The following is a 21,916-nucleotide window of genomic DNA, read 5'->3' on the forward strand; positions in this document are numbered from 1 at the left end:
TAAAATATTCAAACACTGTTGTTCATTGATGTGACATTAGACATTCACACGTAGGCCCAGATTTGCAAGAGAGGGATAAAAGTATGTCTGATAGGTTATGAAATCAGGAATCCAGATCAGAACCAAAACACCCCCAAGAATAACAGGTATCTGAAGTTGCTTCAGAGGCAGGGAAGTGGGTATGTGTACGTATGGAAAGCTGCTTTCCTCCTCAGAGGCTCCTTGGCAGTTGGCTACAACATCATGCTAATGAAAGCAGGGTCTTTAAGTTCAGCCCCCAGCGGACGGTCAGTTTCTCCTTCCCGCCCTGCGGGAAGCGCATTCCCGGAAAAGGAAACACACGCGCCGGAGAAGCGCTGGGGCGCGGGGAGAGGGCTGGAAGATGCGGGCAGGGCGTCTGGGGTGGAGAGGGGGGCGCCGAGCTGGCGATGTGGGCCGTGTCTGGCTCCAAGGGTGGACAGGGGTGTGTGTGTGTGGGGGCGACAAAAAGAGGCAAGATCGGGGTGTTCACGCTGCTGACTCGACCTGAAATCCTGGGGGAGGGAGGAGGAAGGAAGACCCGGAGGGGCCTGCTTAGCGATCTAAGGAGGGTTTTTCTCCCAAAGCGGAGGCTGACCCTGGGCGCAGGCCGCGGACCAGCGGGCATTCCTGGCGGCCGGCTCGGGGAGGGCGCTGGGGGGCGGACGATGTGACGAACCCCTGGGGCCCCGGGCTGGGCTCTGCCCGCGTCCCCGGCTTCTCGTCTCTCGCTGTCCCCTCCGCCGGCCCCAGCGTCCTTGCCACGAGTTGACCCCGCTCACAGATGCCCGGTTCAGGAGAACCGAGCCGGTTTCTGCACGTGCAGCGGGTCTGGCCCGCGGAGGGGGCCCCGAGGAGAAGGCTCTGGGGCCTCGTCCCGCGCGCAGGGCGGAGCCGGCCAGTGGCCTGTTCGCTCGCGGCCCCTCGGGGCGCCGGCGGCTGACGGGCGGTTGCCAGAGCTCCGGAGGGACCGGGGGCCTCCGTCGACCCTCGGCCGCCCACCGTCGCCGTCTGCTGGCCAGCGAGGTCCCCGCGGCCCGATGAGCCGGCCCGGCGGGAGCGGCCGCGACGGCGGCGACCTGGAGCGGGAGCCGGGCGGCCGCGGTGCGTCCGGGGAGGGGAGGGTCCCCGCGGCCCGCAGGGGGCGGCGCGGAGCCCCGAGGAGGCGGGCGGGGGGCGGGCGGGGGGCGGGCGGGTCCCGGGCGCCCTGCCGGCCCTGCGCTGACCCCGGGGGTACGCGGCGGGCCCGGCGCGCGCTGGCCTCCGCGGGGTTGGGGTCGGGGAAGACGCCCCCGCCCGCCCGGGGCCTCGGGGGCCTCGGGAGGAGCCTCCGCGTGGCCGGGGCGCGTCGGGGCGCCCGCCGCTGCCCCGAGCCCGAGGGGGGCGCCCCTTCCCCCCCGGGCCGCGCGGCGTTCTTGGCGCCCGCGGCGGCTCGTGTGCCGGGCGTGTTTCCGTCCCGGGTGAAGCGCCGGCTCGGGGCGCCCCGTCCCTCGGGAGGGCGCCCCGTCACCGGGGTGGGCGCCCGGTTCCCCGCGGTGTGTCCCGCGCGGTGGGTGCCCCGTCCCCTGGAGGGCGCCCCGTCCTCCGGGTGGATCCCGCGCGGTGGGTGCCCGGTGTCCCCCGCGGTGGGTGCCCCGTCCCATGGAGGGTGCCCCGTCCCCAGAGAGCGCCTCGTCCCCGGACAGTGCCCCTTCCCTCGTCGCCCCGGGCCGCGCGCTGCCCGCGGCGCGTGTGCCGGGCGTGTCCCCGGGCCCCGGGCCGCCTGACCGCGTCTCTCTTCTCCCCCTGCAGGAACCTTCCGATAGTCCCGCCGCCGCGGCTCTGACCGCGCGCGAGGCGAGCCCGAAGCCGACAGCACATCGAAATTAAAAAAAAAAAAAAAAAGAAGAAGCGGAAGAAGCGGCCGAGGCGGCGGCGGGCGGAGCGGCGGAGGAGGGGCCGCGCGGCCCGGGCGGCGGGGACGCGGGGACGCGGGGACGCGGCTTTGTGCTGGCGGGTCGCGGGGCGCCCATGGCGGAGCGCGGCCGGGGGGCCGCCGGCGGGGCCCTGCCCTCCTCCCCGGGCCCGGTCCTGGCGGCCAAGGGCGCCCTGCGGGCCGGGGCCGGGGAGGGCGGCGGCGGCGGGCGGCCCGGGCCCGGGCGGGCGCACTGTGACAGCGCCGGGGTCTCCAACGGAGACTGCAGCCTCGGCGCGCCCGGGGGCGAAGCCCGGGTCGGCCCCGCGCTCGCCGCGGCCCCCGGCCCGGCTGCCTGCCCGCTCCCCCGGGACAGCAAGCCGGGCGGCCTGCCCCGCCGGAGCAGCATCATCAAGGTAGGTGGGAGAGGGGCGCGCGTCGCCCGCCCCTCGCCATCCGGGGTGGGGAGGGTCCTTCCCCGGGCGGCAGGACTGGGAGGCTGGAGGGGGAGCCCCCAGCTCCCGAGAACCGAGAACCGGGGCTGCGCCGGCGGCGCTGCAGGCGGCAGAGCGGGGACCGGTGCGTATGGCGTTTGGGGAGGATGGAAAGGGGTGCAGGGGAGCTGTGCTCAGCCCCCCGGGACTCGGGGCTGTCACCTCTGCAGGGCTCGCCTGCAGTGATGGCCCGGTACCTGCCCGGCAGGGCACCCTCTGCCAGCGGTAGCCTTGGCTGGTGGAACAGACCCCCTGCCCGGTCTCTATTGTATGTTAAAGACAGTTGGTGATCATGTGAAACATTTTCTTAAGAATCGCAGGCAAGCGAACAGAGATTCTTCAGTAGGGTTTTCTTCCGATGGGTCTGTAAGTTGCCTCTTGCCAATGATGAGACTCGGAGGGTGCACAAATCCCTGGTCAACTCAAGAGAAATGGAGTAGGTTTCTGAAGGTCCAGGCACCTTTCAGGTTTCTTAGGGTCAGAAGCTCTGGGAGATTACAGTCGTGCAGGGTTTTAATCTTTTGGTTGCTGCAGCAGGCAGGCCTCCAGTTCTGTGGAAGTGCTTTTGGGCACTTTGCTTGGTATTGATATCTTTTTGCCTGGTGTTATTTGGCAGAAGGAAGTCAGCGTTTGGTGCCTTTTAAACTCCAGGAGTAATACTAGGAACTCCTGAGTTTGTGGTGGTTTCATTCTAACATTATTTTCTGGTCTGCAAGGTAAACCTATTTCTCGTGACATGAAGTGAAAAAAATAAATGATCCATGAGCTGATCAGATCAGAGCCTTTAGGCAGGACCAGCTCTTTCTGCTCAAGTTTGGAGCAAATATGAAAACGTTGCTTTCTGAAAACTGAGAGGTCACCGGGACAGTGAGCACCAAAGCACCGAGATGGGCCTGCACCCACCCTTCCTGTGGGAAGGAGGGTAGAATGGGCCCCAGTGAAGAGGACTGGCACTCGGGGTGTTTGAAACTTAACTGGACCTACAGGGACCTTCTGAGGAGCGTGTCAGTGTCCGATGGTGCTATCAGCTTCTGCACTTATCTGGTGAAATATAGCACCTTGCAACTCCATGTAACAGGGAGTTGTGAAACTGCTTTTTGCTTTGTCATCTGTTTGCCCAGTTTACCTCTGAGAAAGGGCACGGTTGAAGGACTCAAAGGTCAAGTGCATGGACCATCTGCAGGAGGTGTTTCGAGTTGAACTAAGGAAAGCAAAGTAGATGTTTGCTGCACACTCACCTGGCTTTTAGTGACTTATATTTTCTTTTACTCTGTCCCTTATGTTGCCATGGGAGTTGCTCTCAGCCATGCGTGGTAATCAATCCCATTGACAGAGTTACGTGTCATACCTGGTTTTATTGGTTGCTAGATAACTTGTGGTGATAGCTTTGTGGTGTTAATGAAGTCTGAGGTGGAAATTCCAGAGAAGGTGCAAGCTCATCTTAACGCCTCTGCCTTAATATTTTTGGAGGGCCTGTGTTTGCACTTCAAAAAAAAAAAAAAAATTCAGATTTTATTGGTGTCTGCAGTGGGGTTCACAGTGTAACTTATTTAATTATAGCAGCATCTGTTTTAATTTTACATTCATGGGAGATTAGGAAGGATGGGTTACCAACATTTCTGATATGTGGAATTGAGAACTTGTTGGTAGATATTCTTTCTTCCTTGAAGATTCTAGAAGCACATGGGGAACTGATTAATTACTCAGAAAGCAATGGAATTTTGAAACTTACCCAGGTATCGTCCTCATTTTTCTTCTTTCTAGTGAAGGCAGTTGTTCCCTTGTTCTCAGGTGTATCCCTAGACGTTCATTGTGAGGAAGTTAAGGGTTCAGTATATTGCTTCCTGAATGAATGGAGAAATGGTAAGAAAGTATATGTTTTTTCTAGGTTCTTTTAATTTCTAAAATGGTTGGTTGGAATTTACCAGTATTATCTTATTTATTGTCCTCTGTCTCCCAAATTGACTCCTTTTTCTTGCCTCTACTTTCAATGTGCATTTTCTTAATACCCTTTAAGACTATGGAAGTAGTGTTGAAAGTTGCTCAAGCCTGGGTTGGAGGGCAGGGGTATGCTATATTTAAACAGGTAATTACTCAGTATCTACTGCCTTTCAGTTGGCGTCTTGAAGGATCCAGCTTTTCGAAATTTAGCGTGGCGTTTTCCTAAAGACATGGCAGCCTAATAGAATAAAGAGATCTTTTACTTTAATATCAGATTTCATAAAGCAGCAAATAGTGCCCAGATGTTTTTGTCACACGAATGGCAGAATTACATTTCACGTTTGTTGAACAAGTAATAACCAGCTTAGCAGGAGCGCGTGTGAAGGAGCAGTGGTGATCTCTCCTTGGTTTCTTTGGAACAGCGGGATGGATGCAGGCAGGTGATGGAATGGAGGGGCGGTAATAGACTCATGGGCCTGGCGAGGATGGGGCTTGAGGGAATGGCACGGAGGCTGGGTGCTCACTCCTGAGCAGAGGCCGTGTGGGTGGGTGCGCGCGTCACCGTGCTGGGCTGTGCCTGTTTTCCTGGCTTCCATCTAGTGCCTTACAGTCTTGACCTTCCTCTTAGGTGGGGACCCCGAAGTGAGAGAGAGGAATAACAGCGGAAATGGGATAAACAGTGGGCAGAGGAGGGGACTGTTGCTGAGTGCTGGGCATGTGCAGAAATCCGCTGAAGGCTGACCAGAATGGTATTCCTTATTTAAAATTATTTCTTTGGAACTCCATCTGTTTTGTAAATATGGTGTTGAGAAAGAAATTGTTACAAAACTACATTTTCTGCCAGAATAGATGCACAGATTCCTACTAAGAGAGCTCCTTGCTTATGATAAGAGTGTCGGTGGAAATTCAGAGTGAGCAGCCTGGTAGGACCTTTCAAGTACCTTGTGAAGAAAAATAAATCATGGAACTCATCACCAGACTTTTCTACTTTTCCTTAGCTGGTTGAAAATAATAGTACACTTTTTTAGATTTTTTTTTTTTGCAGAGGTCCATTGCTAGATTTTTAGGGGAGAAGTCATTATATTTGTCATCTTAAGTAGTCTAGTAAACAAAAACATCACTTTCATTTTCTCTTTCCGTATTTCATCACACCATTCACTACAATCCACGCTTTATTTTGAAACAGTTAATTTGGTTAATTGTTCAGATGGCATTCTTTTTAAAAAAAAAAAAACAAATAGCTCCATCCTTTAATTCTAGAGTTTGATCTAAAATTATGAAGTGGCATTTTAAGCCTTGGATTTTTTTTTAAGTTTTGAAATAAATGAAGTTTAAATGTCCATTAGTTTGGGTGGTTTACTTTAATCAAAACTAATTAAATATTTTGGATGGCACATCAGAAAGCATGCTATGATCTGCATAAAGTAAAATTCACTCTTGCTACTGCCTGGTTCTGTGCAGCTTGACCGATGGTCATGTAACGGCCGCTGCAACCAAGATCTGGAACGATTCTGTCGCCTCATACAGTTCTCCCAGTCTCTTCTCCTGCCCCGTCCCAGACCGCAGCAGGTGCTGATTAGGGTATTGGTAAAAATACGTTGGAAGTGTAGCCACTATACTATTTTGGTATTTAAAAGTGATGAGAGCAGCCACTGTTTACTAAACACTGTTCATATGGGCGAGGCACATGAGAGAAGTATTTAGCTGGATTCTGTGGCCTGGTCTTGCTCCAGCCACGGGGGCTGAAGGAAACCTGAGCTGGGGGGGCTCGCTGCTTGCGGCGGAGCTGGTGCTAACTGTTGGACTCTGTGGGCATGGCTGCACGTTACGCTGGCGGCGCTGTTTTGTGTAGTTGAGGTAGTATTGGTTTGGGAACACCAGACTTGATTTTTCCCCTTTAAATGTGGGGGATTCTGGAAGGGGAGAAAGCATGTCACTTTCTGCTGTCAGAAGAAGTTGACAGATAACATAGCCAGCCAGCTGTCTAGTCCAGAGCCTCCAGTTTCACTGGGTCCAAAGGTTTGGCCTTGTCCAAGGAGGCAGCCCGTAGTTTCCTCTAGTATCTTTGGTTGTCCCTATTAGAGTATCACGGTGTGTAGGAGAAACTTAAAGTAACTTGCCGTGAACATGGATTCCCTACACCTTGATGCTGAGCCCCCAGCGTGGGAGGGCTTTTCACATCTATTATGCATATTTAAACAAAATATTTAAAATGTACCTTATGGTTTAAATAAACTAGACTCTCTGCAGGCAAAACCTGGGCTATATTTCTCTGTTCTGCCTAGAAAGCCAGCACTCAATAACCCTGTTTTCTGAATTTTATCTGAAAAAGTAGTATCTCCATTTGACTTTAGACTTTTTTTTTTGTCTGCATGGGGGCCCCGCAGGGGAGAGACTGCTGGGGGAGGCAACACCACCCAGCAGGCCTGCAGGTGTGTCATGAACATTTGGCCCACGGTAACCGAGTGACAAGGTGGGTTTGTCTGTAGACAGGCCGCCGGGGTCGTTTAGGTCAGAACCATCTGATGGCCCCTTGGCTTTGTCTGATGAGCCTGGCCCGGCTCCGTGGCTGCTGGGAGGTGGCGCGCTGGGCTCAGCCACTCAGAGCCTCCTGCACGGTTCAGAGTTCAGTTTCAGAAGGCGTCAGGGGTGTTCCTTTTCAGACACTCAAAGCTGCTTGCCCCCTTTGCGGCCTGCCTGCCCTGTCTCCCAGCCTCGCCTCCAAACACTGGTGCTGGCCTCCCGGTGCTTCTCGCCAGGTCCAGAGGCACACCGACAGGAAGCTGTCTGGTTTCCTTTAATTGCTGCTTTTGGCCTCTCAAGTGAGTTTCTTAGAATGCTCCCTCCCAGAATCTGTTCAGTTCCTTTTATAGTTCTACAAGGGGTCTAAACGAGACTGTTCTTTTTCACTTTTGCTTTTGCTTTTTTTAATGCTCAAGTTCCCCGTGCCTCAGGATTTGACAAAATAGGGCAGTGCTATCTGTAGCCCAGAGGCAGGTATAAGTGGACTGTGAACATTCACGTTTCCCTTCAGACTCTTATCTTACACCTCTGTGTCCGAGAAGAGACGCTGTGCTCCTCACTAATGCTAACTTTTGGCTGTTATTATTTGCTTGTCTACCAGGCCTCCGGATGAGTTTAGCTATTTTCTTTTTATTTCAAATGAATGGATTCTGGCGTACAGGGCGTATTCAGATATTTTTACCAGTCAGCCTCAGGATCTAAAACTGTGCACGTGGCCTGGCGAGCATTTTCCTGTTGATGATAACGGTGAATCGAGGGTGTGGTGCCTGACACGGGTGTGTGTACTGACTCCGACGTGTCAGAACCCCCGGAGGGGTGTCAGAAGGACCTGTTTCCCTTGTGTCAGAATAATTCCATCCCTTAAGGGGACTCAGAGCATAGAGTGACTTGCGCTCAGCTCCGGCGGCAGCTGTGTGAGCGGGCCCGTCTGCTGGCAGGACGCTGGGCACCCACCTGCCTCAAGGGGCAGAGCGGGGCGGCTGCGAGGCCTTGCTGGCCTCTGGCGCGGGGTCCCGTGGCGGGGACTGAGGCCAGACCTGTTCCAGGCGGGAGTCTCGGCCGGGCTGGACAGGCAGACCAGCTTCCGCTGTGCTTTGCTTGATGGCGCGTCGCGGGTAGTGCCCTTCTTACAGGTCGAGGGTTTCTGGCAACCCTGTGTCCAGCAAGTCTCTCAGCGCCGTTTTTCCAACTGCATTTGCTCATTTTCTGTGTCTGTGTCCCATTTTGGTAATTCTCACAGCAGTTTAAAAAATTATTATTACATTTGCCGTGGTGATCGGTGAGCAGAGGTTTCTGATGTTGCTGTTGTCATTGTTTGGGGGCATCCCACTCTGCGCCCACATGAGACAGTGAGCCTAACCCCTGTTGTGTGTGTGTTCTGTGTGTGGGCTTTGGTGTGTGTGTGTGTCCTGACTCTTCTCTCTCCCTCCCCTTGGGCTTCCCTCTTCCCTGAGACACAGCAAGACTGACGTTAGGCCAGTTAGTAGGCACGCAGTGTCTGCTAAGGGTTCAACTGAAAGGAAGAGACATATCTCGCACCCTGCATCAAGAGCTAGAAATGATTCAGCTTACTGAGAAAGGCATATCAAAAAGCCCAAACGGGCCAACAGGTAAGCCCGGTGCGCTCAAGTTGTGAATGAATGCAAAGGAAAAGTTCTTGAAGGAAATTGAAAGGGCTGCCTCGGTGAACATGCGGAGGATAAAGTCAAACAGCCTTCTTGCTGGTGTCGAGAAGGTCTGAGTGGTCCAGACTGAAAATCAAACCAGCCACCACACCCCCTTAATGCAGAGCCACCTCCAGAGAAGGATCCTAATGCTCTTCAATTCCGGGGAGGCTGAGAGAGGTGAGGAAGCTGCGGAAGAAAAGGCTGAAGCCCTGAGGTTTAGGGAAAGACGCCGTCTCTGTGGCCTCAGAGTATGAGGTGCAGCGGCGATTAAGGGGCGGTGTAGGAGCTGCAGCAAGCTCTTCAGAAGATCCAGCTCAGGCAATTCAAGCAGGCGGAGGCACTAAGCAACAGATGTGCAGTGTGGATGGAACAGCTCTGCATAGAAGAAGATGTCCTCTAGGACTGTCATCGCCTGGCTTCAGAGTTTCCAAGGACAGGCTGACTCTTACTAAGGGCGAATGCTGCTGCTGGCTCTGTGAGGAAGCCAGTGCTCATTTACCATTCCTGAAATCCTGGGGCCCTTAAGAATGAGGCTAAATCTACTCTGCCTGTAAATGGAACAACAAAGCTTGGATGACAGTACGTCTGCTTCTAACACGGTTTACTGAATATTTCACGTCCACTGTTGAGACCTACTGCTCAGAAGAAAAGATTCCTTTCTAAACATTACTGTTAATTGACAATGCATCTGGTTACCCAAGAGCTCTGGGGGAGATGTGCAGTGAGATTCATGTTCCACACTTGTCAACACAACATCCATCCTGCAGCCCATAGACCAGGGAGTAACTTCAGCTCTCAAGCCTTACATTTACGAAATGCATTTCCTAAGGCTGTTGCTGCCATAGAGAGCGATCCCTCTTGATGGATCTGGGCAGTCAACAGAAAACCTTCTGGAAAAGAGTCACCATTCTAGACGCCATGAAGGACACTTGTGATTCATGGGATTCATGGGTTCAAATACCGACATTAACAGGAGTTTGGAGGAAGTGATTCCAACCCTCGGGGAAGACTTTGCGGGGTTCAAGACTTCAGTGGAGAAAGGAACTGCAGAGGTGGTGGAAACAGCAAGAGAACTGGAATTAGAAATGGAGTCTGAATTGCTGAAATCTCATGATCAGACTTGAGTGGATGTGGAGTTGCTTCTTACGGATGCGCAGAGAAAGTAGTTTCTTAAAATGGAATCTAGTCCCAGGGAAGATGCTGTGAAGGTTGCTGAAATGGCAAAGGACTTAGAGTATCACATCAACTTAGTTGAGAAAGCAGCAACAGAGTTTGAGAAGAGTGACTGCAATTTTGAAAGAAGTTCCGTGTGGGTAGAATATTACCAAACAGCGTTGTGTGCTACAGAGAAATTGTTCATGAAAGGGAGAGTCAATTGGTGTGGCAGACTGCATTGTGTCTTATTTTAAGACATTGCCACAGCCACCCCAGCCTTCAGCAGCCACCACTGACCTGTCAACGGCCATCAACGCCGAGGCAAGACCCGCCACCAGCAAAAAGGTTACAGCTCGCCGAGGGCTCAGATGATCGTTAAGCTTTTGTTTTTAAACCAGTAATGTATTTTAAAATGAAGGTATGTACATATTTTTTTAGACACAATGCTTTTGTCCACTTAATAGTCTACAGTATAGCATAAACGTAACTTCTGTATGCACTGGGAACCAAAAGATTCCCATAACTCTCTTGATTGTGATATTCACTTTATTGAGGTGGTCTGGAACAAACTCACAGTATCTCCAAGGTATGCCTGTATCCCGAGGGGCTTGATCTGTCCTCAGGACACACATTGCATGTCCAGATTATTTGGGGGGCAGAATACTGGTGGGAAACTAGAGGGTGTGAAGTTTAGTGCTTGGATCAGATTCTGGCTCCCTCTCTTCCTTCCTGTTGACCTTGGGCAAGATATTTAAGTCTGTGTGTCTACTTAATCCATCTCTAAAATAGAGATAAATCTCCCCTGAACTGTTGTCATGGAGATTAAATGAGATGATGTATGTGAAATATTCAGAGCAGCATGTGGCAAGTGATAAACACTCGATAAGCAGTCCCCCCATATGCTTGTTTTTCTGATTTTTAGTTTCTCTCGTTTAGAGTTGATCCTGAGATGCGAAAACTCATTTGGCTTCCTTTGAAATGGAGATCGCTAACACTGCCATCTCCATTTTGAAGCTTTATAGTTTGAGATAGAAAGAATGTACCCCAATAAACTTTGCAGACTTATCCTCAAGATGCTTCGCGAGTGACTTTTGTTTCGGTGCCTTTGGAAATCTTGATACATCATTATAACGGAGCACATACCTAAATAGCTCCACTTCAAACGTCGGAGGGCGCTGGACATTAGTTTTCTCGAGCCAAGCACCCACGTGTCTTGGTTTGCCCAGGACAGTCTGGATTTTACACCTTTTGTCCTGACGAAATTGTTAAGAGTGCCTCCTTCCACTCTCCAAGGGGTCCCAGCTTGGATGATAAACAAGGTGGCCGCCCTGCGTATCTGCTTTTCAGGAGCCCTTTGCAACACCCTGTGCTGAAGCCCCAGGAAACGGCGCTCTGTGCCTGAACCTAGCCTGCCCTGGCCTCTCTCTTCTCAGCTCTAGCTCTGCCCCAGGGCTTGGCTCAGTCACCTGTCGCTCTCGAGAGACGCTGCCTCCCATCTGCCCTCTGCCTGTATGCTGATGCTTAATGTATGGGTCACTCACCTTACTCACCTTGAGCTTATGAAGACACTTAGTTTAATGTCTTGTGGAAAGCCTGTATTTAAGTATATATTTTTCAGCGAACGTGTGCCCTGGTGAATAAGTGGGCACAAATGACGTGACTTACCTTGGGAGTTTGATGAAGATGTTGTTTAGATGTAGCTCCAGCTGGTTTGGATTGGAATATAAAACTCCGTGGGCTGTGTATTTCAAAGAAGAAATGTATATTTCATATACATAATTTTGGAAATGGAAGTACCTTCATTTAAGTTGGATCCGGGACTTTGGTTGGTTCCAGAACTGTTCTGCAAGATGTTAATATAAATGACCTGTTCCTTTTGTGCCCCTGAAATAAGAACAGATCTTTGAAATTTTCTTTGGACTTACGTTCTGCTCACAGAGTTTAAAAAGCATGGCGGGAGAGCTTTACCGTTTGTTAAGGCATTTAAATACAGTTTTTGGTATTTGGTTTTGTTGACATTTTTGGTTTTCGTTGAAGAACTAAATCGCTTAAACTTTCATTGCCATTGTTACTGTACTGTTCAGAGGTATCCATTGGAAGTGCCTGCTGTATAGCGTTAATAATAAAGAAGGAAATGCAGAAAGGACACAGCGTACTGGCCGCCAGAGCTGCGCAGGTGGAGCCTTGACTCCCTCAGCATATCGTGCCCCACGCTGCCGATGAGACGTGAGCGGCTACCTTCCCATTTCGTTTCTACCTGCCATTCGACCTTTCGCTGCGACTCAAGGGCTGGTGAGGATGAGCTACCAGGACACGCGCTTGTCTCACACAAGTCGCCCCTCATCGTGGGGGAGCGGTTGTGGGTCCCTTTTTATGCGCAAGGAAGCCTGTTCCTCAAGTTGTGAGGGTTTCCAGGCAAGACGACAAAGCCTGCGGGGCTGAGCCAACGCCCAGACCGCCGCGATGGCCCTGGAAGCCCGCGCTCTGCCTGCCTTTCCCCCTTTCCCCTTCATCTTCTCTGATGTAGACCTGACTTCTCCCTTGTTTTCCTGTTTGTCCAAGCTGTTCGGGTTCCTGTCAGAGTCGATTCTACCAGTCCTAAAATATAGGGCTGATTTTTCATTAAAAAAGCTGGACCTCTTGTAGCTGAATCTTGAGATGAAGCCAGCGTGGCCCAACCAATAAAAGGCTGTAGCCATAGTCTAGTCGCCCACCCCACAGGGTCATGTAAGATCTGCAAACCAGAGTTTTGTTCTCTCTGCTCTTCTTTGATGGATTTCAAAGCTTAACAGAAGGGGATCATTTCCTTTTTTTTTTTTCTTTTACAAATTTGAGTTACACTTTTTAGGGTCCTGGAAGTTAAAGCAGATAATAGTAACTATTTGTTTTTAGGTGAGTTTTTTTTCGGGTGACATCTATCCCTACTATTGTTTTGGGATTGTCAAGTAATTATAACATTTCAGAATATGCCTTTAGCCCCTTCCTTGCTGTGAATTCAGTATTCAGGCATCTTGTTGGAGTACAGTGAATATATGGATTTGGGAATAACGGATATTACCACCCCAGAAACTGAGCAGCTGGATTTAAAAGTGATTAATAATGTAGATTCATGGGATTTTTAGAGCGGAAAGAGATCATGTAAAATTCTTTTGTAGTTAGAGATACACAAGGCCATACTGATCAGTACATTTAGCTTCTAGCTATGGTTGAGTTCACCTATTTGCATATTAGCATAACAGAATTGGAAAAAAGCTGTTATGTAATACTGCAGGATGTGAGTATTAATGGCACAAGATGTGGCCTTCCAAACATCTATCTCTGAGAATTTGTTTTTTTGCTATAGATAGCCGTGTGTGTACACATGCTGCGCTCGCGCGAGCATATACTCTGAAGACTGTTTATAAATAGGAAAGATGAAGAGCAAACCGAATCGCCTAGTGGTGGTTGGCACGCGTGCTGTCTCGTGAGAGACTGATGGGCGGCAGGTGGCTGCGCTCTAAACTGAAAGTGCCCAGGCTGGGGCAGTCTGTTTTTATGGAGGTTGCTGATGAGGCTTCTGTTGCTTTTGACCAATTAGTGTGGCCACGGAGGGATAAGTGACCTCGTTTGCAGCTACCATTAGAATCACAAGCTCTGTGACTCTCTCCATATGGTTCCCTGCTACTTGTGATTTTTTATCTTCCTTCTAAGCGCTGATATCCTGTGGGCATAAGTAGATGTAATTTTTCTAATAGTTAAAATGGTTTACTGTTTGTTCTTGGAGGAAATATGGTGAGTTGCTTAGGCTTTTATTTCTATTAATCCATGCTAATAGATTATATTAAATACAAATAGAATTATTCGGAGGTTTTCATATTGGAGCTAATAGAATTCTTGATGTAATATGGGTTTAAAGGATGTGTCTGTCTTTGGAGTTTTTGGTGGTTTGTTGGAAGAGATTTACAGGTTCTTTGAAGGCCTTCTCTGGCTTATGTATATTCCCATAAATGTATTTTTCTGTACTTTAAAATGGTATCGGAAGTTGAATTGCTATGTCATAGAATATGTGTCTATCCCGCTTCAATAAATATTATCATGTGGTTTTCCTGACAAAATCAACTGACACACCTATCGGGTTACGTGAGTTCTAATTGCTCTAAATGCCTCCTAGTTCTTGGCATTGTTCGTGGTTTTGTTGTTTTTAAATTGTACCTGTGATGGTTATGTAAGTGTATATCAGAGTGGCCTTTATTTTATCTTTTAAATAAATACACTTTATTTTAGAAGCTATTCCTCGTGGGATATTGTAGTCTAGCACTCATTCTTTTTTTCGAGGGGTTTTGATAGTTTCAGTTATTGACTTTTATTTAATTTTTGCAGGCGTATGGCTGCTCTGCAGTGGTGCGCAGCAGCGCCAGTCCGCTGTGTGAGCATCATGCCTGCGTCCCCTCTTAGACTTCCTTCCCATCTGGGTCGCCGCAGAGCACTGAGTGGGGAGCCCGTGCTGTGCGGCAGGTCCTCGGCGGTCGTCTGTGTCAGCTCCAATCTCCCAGTCCGTCCCACCCGCATTTCCCTCCTCGGCATCCACGAGTTTGTTCTCTGCCTCTGTGTCTCTGTTTCCTTCGCAAGTAAGATCACCTGTGCCATTTTTCAGATCCCACGTATAGCGACTTTATATGGCGCTTGCTTTTCTCTGTTACTGTATGGCAGCCTCCACGTCTGTCCCCAGCTGCGCAAGTGGCGCTGTTTCCTTCCGTGGCGTGGCGGAGTAATGTTCCGTTGTATGTGCGCGCCACATCTCTGTCCGTCCCTCTGCTGGTGGACATTCAGGCTGCCTCCAGGCCCTGGCTGCTGTGAGCGGTGCTGCAGGGGCCAGTGGGGTGCATGTGTCTTTGGGAATGACGGTTTTCTCTGGGTGTATGCCCAGGAGTGGGGTTGCAGGGTCCTGTGGTGGTTCTAGTTTTGGTTTCTTTTGAGGAACCTCCATCCTGCTCTCCATAGAGGCTGCACCAATGTACATTCTCCCCAGTAGCTTCCTTGTTCTTCGCACCCATTCCAGCGCTGATGGTTTGTAGATTTTTTGATAATGGCCATTTGGACCGGTGTGAGGTGATACCTCCTTATAGTTCTGATCAGATTCCTTTCTCTAATAATGAGAGACGCTGAGTGTTTTCCCGTGTGTTTGTCGGCCATCTGTGTGTCTGCTTTGGAGAAATGTCTGTTTAGGTCTTCCCCCCATTTTTGACTGGGTATTGAGCTGCACGCGCTGTTTGTATATTTTGGAGTTTAGTTCCTGTGGGATGCTTCATTTGCGCAAACTTTGTCCCATTCTGAGGGTTATCTTTTTATTGTTTATGGCTTCCTTTGCTATGCAAAATCTTTTACGTTTAATCAGATGCTATTTGTTTATATTTGTTTTAATTTTTCATCACTTTAGGAGGTGGATCAAAAAAGATCTTCCTGCGATTTATGCAAAGACTATTTTGCTTCTGTTTTCCTCTAAGAGTTTTATAGGGTCAGGTCTTCCATTTAGCTCTCTGATCCATTTTGCGTTAATTTTTGTTCACCGGCCTTTAGGTTGCATTTCCCTGATGATGAATGATGTTGAGCAACTTCTCATGTTTTCTTGGCCATTAATATATTTTGCTTTGTAAAATGTCTGTTCAAGTCTTTTGCACGTATAAAAAAATTGGGTTTTTGTATTTTAAAAAATGGATTTGTAGGACTTCTTTACATTTTCTGGCTACGCCTTTTGTGTCGTATGTATATGGGACATTTCTTCTAGTGTGGGGACTTTCAGTGTCTTAAGGGATACTTCTTAATGAATGTCAGTTGCTCAGTACTGTCTGACCCTTTGCAGTCCCAAGGACTGTAGCCTCCCAGGCTCCTCTGTCCATGGAATTCTCCAGGCAAGAATACTGGAGTGGGTTGCCATTCCCTTCTCCAGGGGATCATATTGTCCAGGGATTGAACCCGGGTCTCCCACATTGCGGGCAGATTCTTTACCACCTGAGCCACCACGGAAGCCCCTCTTAATGAGTAATAGTTCTCGATTCATGGGGTTGCAAAGAGTCGGACACGACTGAGCGACTGAACTGAACTGAATTTTACTGAAATCCAGTTTATCAGCATTTTCCTTTGTGGTTGTCATTTTTTTGTGTGTGTGTATTCTATTTAAGATATTTAAGACCATGAAGATATTCATCTATTTAACTTCTAGAAAATTCATTTTTCAAATTTAGATCTCCAGTGTATCTGGAATTTATTATTTTTTTAATGGTATGAGGTGGGGGTCAAGAGTTTTTTTTTCTGTATAAGCATGCAGTTACTTTATCCAGCACCATTTATTTGAAAATACCATTTTCCTCCATTGCATTGCATCAGCCTGTTGTCAGATATCAAAAGACTTTATATGTGTGGGTTTGTTCTGAGTCTATTTTGTTAGATTGGTCTGTTTGCCTATTCTTTTGTTCATACCACACTGTCTTTCTTACTAGGTGTATGCCCAACAGATAATTAGTCCATTTGGGTATCAAAAGACATGTATAAAAATGTTTGTAGCAGCGTTAGACATAACAGCCACAAACTGGAACCAACCCAAATGCTTGTCCTGTTAAATAAGCATATCACACAATGGAATACCATGAGGAGAGAGACAGGGAGGGCAGAAAGAGCTGATGACCACACTCTCGCCCCTTGAGATAATGTTGAGGGAAAGAGGCCGACGCAAAAGGATGCAAGGAAATGGCAACCCACTCCAGTGTTCTTGCCTGGAGAATCCCAGGGTTGGCGGAGCCTGGTGGGCTGCCGTCTATGGGCTCACAAAGAGTCGTGTCCGACTGAAGCAACTTAGCAGCAGCAGCATTTATGCAGAGCACAGAGACAGCCAAGCTCACGTGTGCTAGGATAGAAGTCATCATGCGTGAGACACGCAAGAGTCGTGTCTCACTCTTTGCGACCCCATAGACTGTCGCCTGCCAGGCTCCTCCGTCCCTGGGATTTTTCAGGCAAGAGTCCTGGAGTGGGTTGTCATTTCCTTCCCCAGGGGATCTTCCCCATCCAGGGACTGAACTTTGCTTCGAACTCTTGCGTCTTCTGCCTTGGCAGGGGGGTTCTTTAACCCTGAGCCACCTGAAAAGCCTAGAAGTCGTCATAATGGTCCCATTTAAGACTCACGACTGGCAGGCAGGGACCCAAGGGGCTTCAGGCCATCAGTTGTTTTGGTTGCTGGGTCTGAGAGTGAAGGTTCCATTTTGTGAAAATCCGTTGAAGTGTGTATGCCTCTAAATTTTTCTGGGGGTTGATTTTCTGCAAATCAACAAATAAGTTGATTTGCATAATTGTGAATATCGATCAAAGTCAAATGCTTACAGGTTGCTTCACCCTGCACTGTTTAGGACGGTGCCTTTCACATTCTCTGGCTGTCCTGTTGATAAATGTGGAGACCAGCTTTTGGCTGCAGAGGGTCGCTCAGGCTGTGGCATGACCTGGCGGAAGCCCGAGCTGCGTGATGCTGTGGAGGGCAGGTGGGAGCCCACTGAGAAAGAGCGCTTGGGTGGGATCCTTCCCGAGCTGCGTTGGAAACAGTGCAGGAGCCAGGCCTGGGGAAGGGCGGCAGCCTCTCGGTCAGTGCTGTCCTCTTGTACTGTTGTGGTCGCCGCGGGCTTTGACGATTGCCGTGGTGTGATTCTGCGTGTTTCCATGCCTCCAGGTGCGCGCAACAGGTTTGATATTCGAAACTGTGCCGCTCGTGCAAAACCTGGAGAAGCGCTCATCTGTGGAGCACCTGTTCCGTGTAAGAGTTTTCTCGAGAGCACTCTTGGTCTCAAAAACAGTGAACCAACAGAAACCAGTTATCCAAGGTCATAGACGAAAGTGAGAGTTTGGGGTTGACCACCGAAGAGCAACCTACCTGGAGTCACAGGTGGTCAGCAGAGTTTTGGCTCTCCTGGCATTTATTAATATCTTGTCCCATCGAAATGTTCCTTCAGGTTGGGAGAGCACTAGCTCTTCAAATGGGTCCCGCTGGAATTCTTAGGGCACTGAATTAACCAGGATTCTAAAACATACTAATGTGTAGATCCACTCCAAACCAATTAAATCAGAATTTCCAGGGTTTTCCTAAGGCACCCTGGGAGATTTGAGAATGTGGCCAGGGTTCAGAAACGCTGGGTCCTTTCTCCTGTGTTGGGTCTTGGACTCTTTGGCTCCATTAGGTATGAGCGAGCAAGCAGCCCCAGAATCGTGGAGGTTAGGTGGTTGGTGGTCCTGTGGCTGGTGGGGAGCAGGGGTGGGGTCCAGCCTTCAGCTGCCTCAGCGGAGCCTCTCCTTCAAGGAGCTGAGCTGCCCTTTTCCGCAGCTGATACTTTGCTTCGTCAGGTCAAATCTGGAAAAACCAACTTACGCGTGAAAATGACGGTCTGCCCTGCGTGCTAATCACTGTACCCTAGAACGTACTTTGGCTCCAGATAAAGGCGTAGGTTGCATCAGTGCCAAAAAGACTCAGGGTTCCTTCCTTGGAGCCTCAGCCTACCTGGACTGATCATCACGGTGCAGCTCCTGTCTCCTGGTCCATCTCTAGGCCCTTTGCCATCCCTCGCAAGAGGAGAGCTCTGAGTTCCCGGGCATTCTGTTACGGAAGAAGAACCTCCGCGGGAAGACTGGTTTTTGAAAGAACGCATTTGACTGAGGCATGGTCACTGTTTCTAGAGAGAGGCGAGTGCACATTTCAAACTTTGCTGAAATGACGTCTAGCGTTTCCTTTAACCACCTCAGGGGGCGACATGTAGTAAAAACGCTGTTTGCTCCTGGAAGATTGTACCTCGAACCTTGAAGACAGCTGTCTGTGCGGGTAATTTCTGCTGGTGACGCTTCAGTGCACCGCACGGTGGTGGGCCAAGAGTGGGGCTGGGTGACTTTAGGGCGAATGCCTCCTTTCTGAAGGCTGTAGCCTTTTCCTTGTGGTCAGGAGAAATGGCCACCGAACTCCCCGAACATCTGCAAACTCTGGTTTGTTGATGGCAGAGCAGTGATGGGAGGGATCTGTGTGCCCTTCATAACTTGATGATGAGCTCTCTCTGGGACTTGACCGACCACCGCCCTTCATGCTCGTCCATGTAGGTCAGTCTTTTCTCTCTTCCAAACTACCGTACGTGGATATTCCAGAAGAGAAGCTTGAGTCTCCTTGCCCTCAGTGGGCCCTGAGGAAGAGAGGCGATGTGAGAAGCCTTAGTCTTTGGAGACCCCCTCCTCTCGCGGGTCCACGGTCTGCAGCAGGGAAGTGTCCTCGGGCCTTCTTGAGCGTGGTTAGGACCTGCGTAGGTCTACCTAATTAGCACACCTCTGATCGTAGCTTTTATTTACTCATTTGTAAATGGGAGGAAGAGTGGAAATGAGCTATAACCTTCTTTGGGGAAAGAAAGCCTACAGTCTTTCTGTGAAAGTTTAGAACTCGCTAATATTTATCAAGTTAAGAACTGCAGGGTTTTCTTTCTTCCGGTGTAATTAGCCAGATCTTACCCGTCTTCTCTGTAAGGGAAGAAAGTATTGCCTTTCTTGTTTTTGAAATCTTGTTTGTTTTTGGCTGAGCTGGGTCTCCGTCGCTGCCTGAGGGTTTTTCTCCGGGGCTTCTGGTGGGCGGGGCCGCTCCAGTAGCCACGCGGGGTGGCTGCTCTTGTAAGGCCCAGGCTGCTCACTGCGGTGACTTCTCTCGCTGCCGAGCGCAGGCTCGGGGCCCACAGGCTTCCGTAGTCGCCGCCCGTGGGTTCAGTAGTCGCGGCTCCCCGGCTCGAGAGCGCAGGTTCAGTGGTTGGGGCACAGGGGCTTAGCGGCTCCACGGCACGTGGGATCTTCCCCAGCCGACATCCCCTGCACTGGTAGGCAGATTCTTTACCACTGAGTCATCAGGGAAGCCCAGAAAATAGTGTTCAAGAGTGTCTTAAACCCGTTAAATTTTGTGCCCCCCCCCCCCGAGAATACCTGCCATTGATGAGTGACGCCCGCAGAGGTTTAGAAGCTGGAGGGTGGACCAGCGCGAGGCAGGTGGGCAGGTGGCCCCGCCGGCCCCCCCGCTCAGTGGAAAGGCGTCCCCCTGCGTGGCCACTCCCTCACCCTGGCGAGCTCATCCCGCGTCCCCTTCGTTGCTGCTTGGGCCAGACAGCAAGGCTCAAGCAAGGAGGGAGGTAGCGCAGATGGAGCCGTCCGCAGAGTCACAGACTGCGGTCAAGCTCCTGACCCAGGGTGCCTGGCGACGCCCAGACCTGCTGTTCCTGGGGCCCCAGGGGCTGTGGGGCCCATAGGTGATGTCCAGGAGGGTAGTGTCCACCTCTTCTTCACCAGGCTGCAGGACGGATGTCGTTGTGCAGCTTGGTTTGAAGAGATGCCATCCGGCTGGAGGCCCCCACCAGCCAAGGTGAGGCCAGAGATGGGAGGTGGGGGGCTTGCAGGATCAGCGTCCTGGCTGGCCTGTACCCCGCCCCAACCCAGGGGCCCCCAGGGCTGTGCCCAGACAGCACGCCTCTCAGGAGGCTGTGCTTTCCGCGTGGCGGAGGGGAGAAGAGAGGTGTGAGGGGAGGTGTGGTCAGCTCCGCGCGCTGTGCGCGCCTGGCTGCCGGGGTGACGCCCTCCCACACCCAGCTGTCGGGGCCAGTTTCCTCTGGCGGGGCTGGGAGCTCGGCCCGGGGACCGGCCAGGGGCTGCGGCCACTGGAGCGGCGCGGAGCCCTGCAGACAGCGCCCGCGGGCAGACAGTGCCGGCCCTGAGGACTGCGCCCGCAGACAGACAGGGCCAGCCGTGCAGAGGGCGCCCGCAGACGCGGCTGGGGCCTGGGGCAGTGCGGGCACCTCGGGAGCCCAGCGTCTGTCCGCCTGGCAGCAGGAGCCACGTCGTGGGTGGAGGGCGCGGTTAGCCCGGGCATGTGCTCCTCTCCCGTATCTGAACAGAGCCGCGTGGGCTTCTGTTTCACACCATCAACAGAAGAGCTTCAGGCAGGCCGGAGGCTGCGCTCCTGGGTTTCTTTGCACAGGCTCAGACTCAAGACGGAGACCCCAGTTCTGGTGCTCAGGGCGCCGGTCTGTGGGCCTGGGGGCTGGGAATGGGGAGCCCGGGGTTCTGGTTTGGGGTTCGTGCCTCCGCCTGATGGGCTGTTCCAGGCACCAAGAGGACTCCACCGTGCCCTCTTTTGCACATGGAAGGTGCGGATTCTTGGCTGGCAGTGTTGAGGAAGGTGCGGATTCTTAGGTGAAGCTTGGGTCGGTACTTTCTGAGTGACCGATGTGGTCGGTAAAACCCGCACGGATCTCGAGGGGATCCCTTTATCTACACCATTCGCTGGTTGCCGCCTCACTGTCGGTTCAGTTCTTTGCGTGAGAAAGGTCTGTGCTGTTCCTGTTAGTTTACACGCAATTCACTCTCCATCTTCGAAATCCTAATGAAGGACTCTACTGTATTTTAAGGACTTCCCAGGTGGGGCTAGTGGCAAAGAACCCACCTCCCAGTGCAGGAGATGTGAGGGACACGCAGGTTTGATCCCTGGGTCGGGAAGATCCCCTGGAGGAGGGCATGGCAACCCCCTCCAGTGTTCTTGCCTGGAGAATCACGTGGAGACGGTCCCACAGGGCGGAAAAAGTTGGACCTGACTGAAGCGCGGTGACGCACTGTACACCCTGTTTCGAAGGTCGAGTTTAATTTCTCACCTCTCTCATCGTCTGTAATTTACGGTGTTGTTTTCAGTACTCCAGTTCCACCTTATTTGAATACCGTGTTTTGGTTTCATACTTTTGATCTGTTCCACTCTGGCTTTGGTTTGCGTAAGGTTTCAAGTGGAAACGTGTGACCCCAGGCTTCATGCCTCACCCCCCAGCCAGTCACTTTTGTTGCTTTTTATCGCTCAGGGCTGGTGAGTTGGCCTGCATAGTCATGCCCAGGACAGAGCTAGTGAGGTCTTCATCTCGGGAGTTGTGAAAGGGTCCATTATGACCTGAGCAGGGACTGTGATACTAAAGATAATGACCTCCATTTTTTTTTTTTTTGGACAAAGTAACAGTTCAGAGAGAATTTAGGAAGCCTCTTAAGATGATAGCAATCATTTAAATGCAGTTATTTATGAATTTGCAGTGTTTTTCAATAGATTCAAAAAGACAACACAATTTTTAATTAATGGAATTACAAATTACACTTTTATTTTATTCTCGTAGGGAGTATTCCATTGAAGATAATAACGAATCTGAACTTTAGATCGTATTTTT

The 21,916-nt window shown here is 50.9% G+C and overlaps 1 protein-coding gene across 4 annotated transcripts in view; it reads left to right on the forward strand.

The window, feature by feature from the left end:
• Positions 2,014-21,916, forward strand: part of PLCL2 (phospholipase C like 2) — a 213,320-nt gene continuing 193,417 nt past the window's right edge. For all 4 annotated transcript variants that reach the window (XR_001918544.1, XM_018053147.1, XM_018053158.1 and 1 more), the window contains exon 1: positions 2,014-2,328. Coding sequence is in view for 3 of the 4 variants with exons in the window: in XM_018053147.1 (XP_017908636.1) it covers positions 2,029-2,328 (300 nt within the window). In the remaining variant the exon portion in view is untranslated. The remainder of the gene's footprint in view (positions 2,329-21,916) is intronic.

The sequence above is a fragment of the Capra hircus genome, chromosome 1, assembly GCF_001704415.2.
Source record: "Capra hircus breed San Clemente chromosome 1, ASM170441v1, whole genome shotgun sequence".
Taxonomy (NCBI): domain Eukaryota; kingdom Metazoa; phylum Chordata; class Mammalia; order Artiodactyla; family Bovidae; genus Capra; species Capra hircus.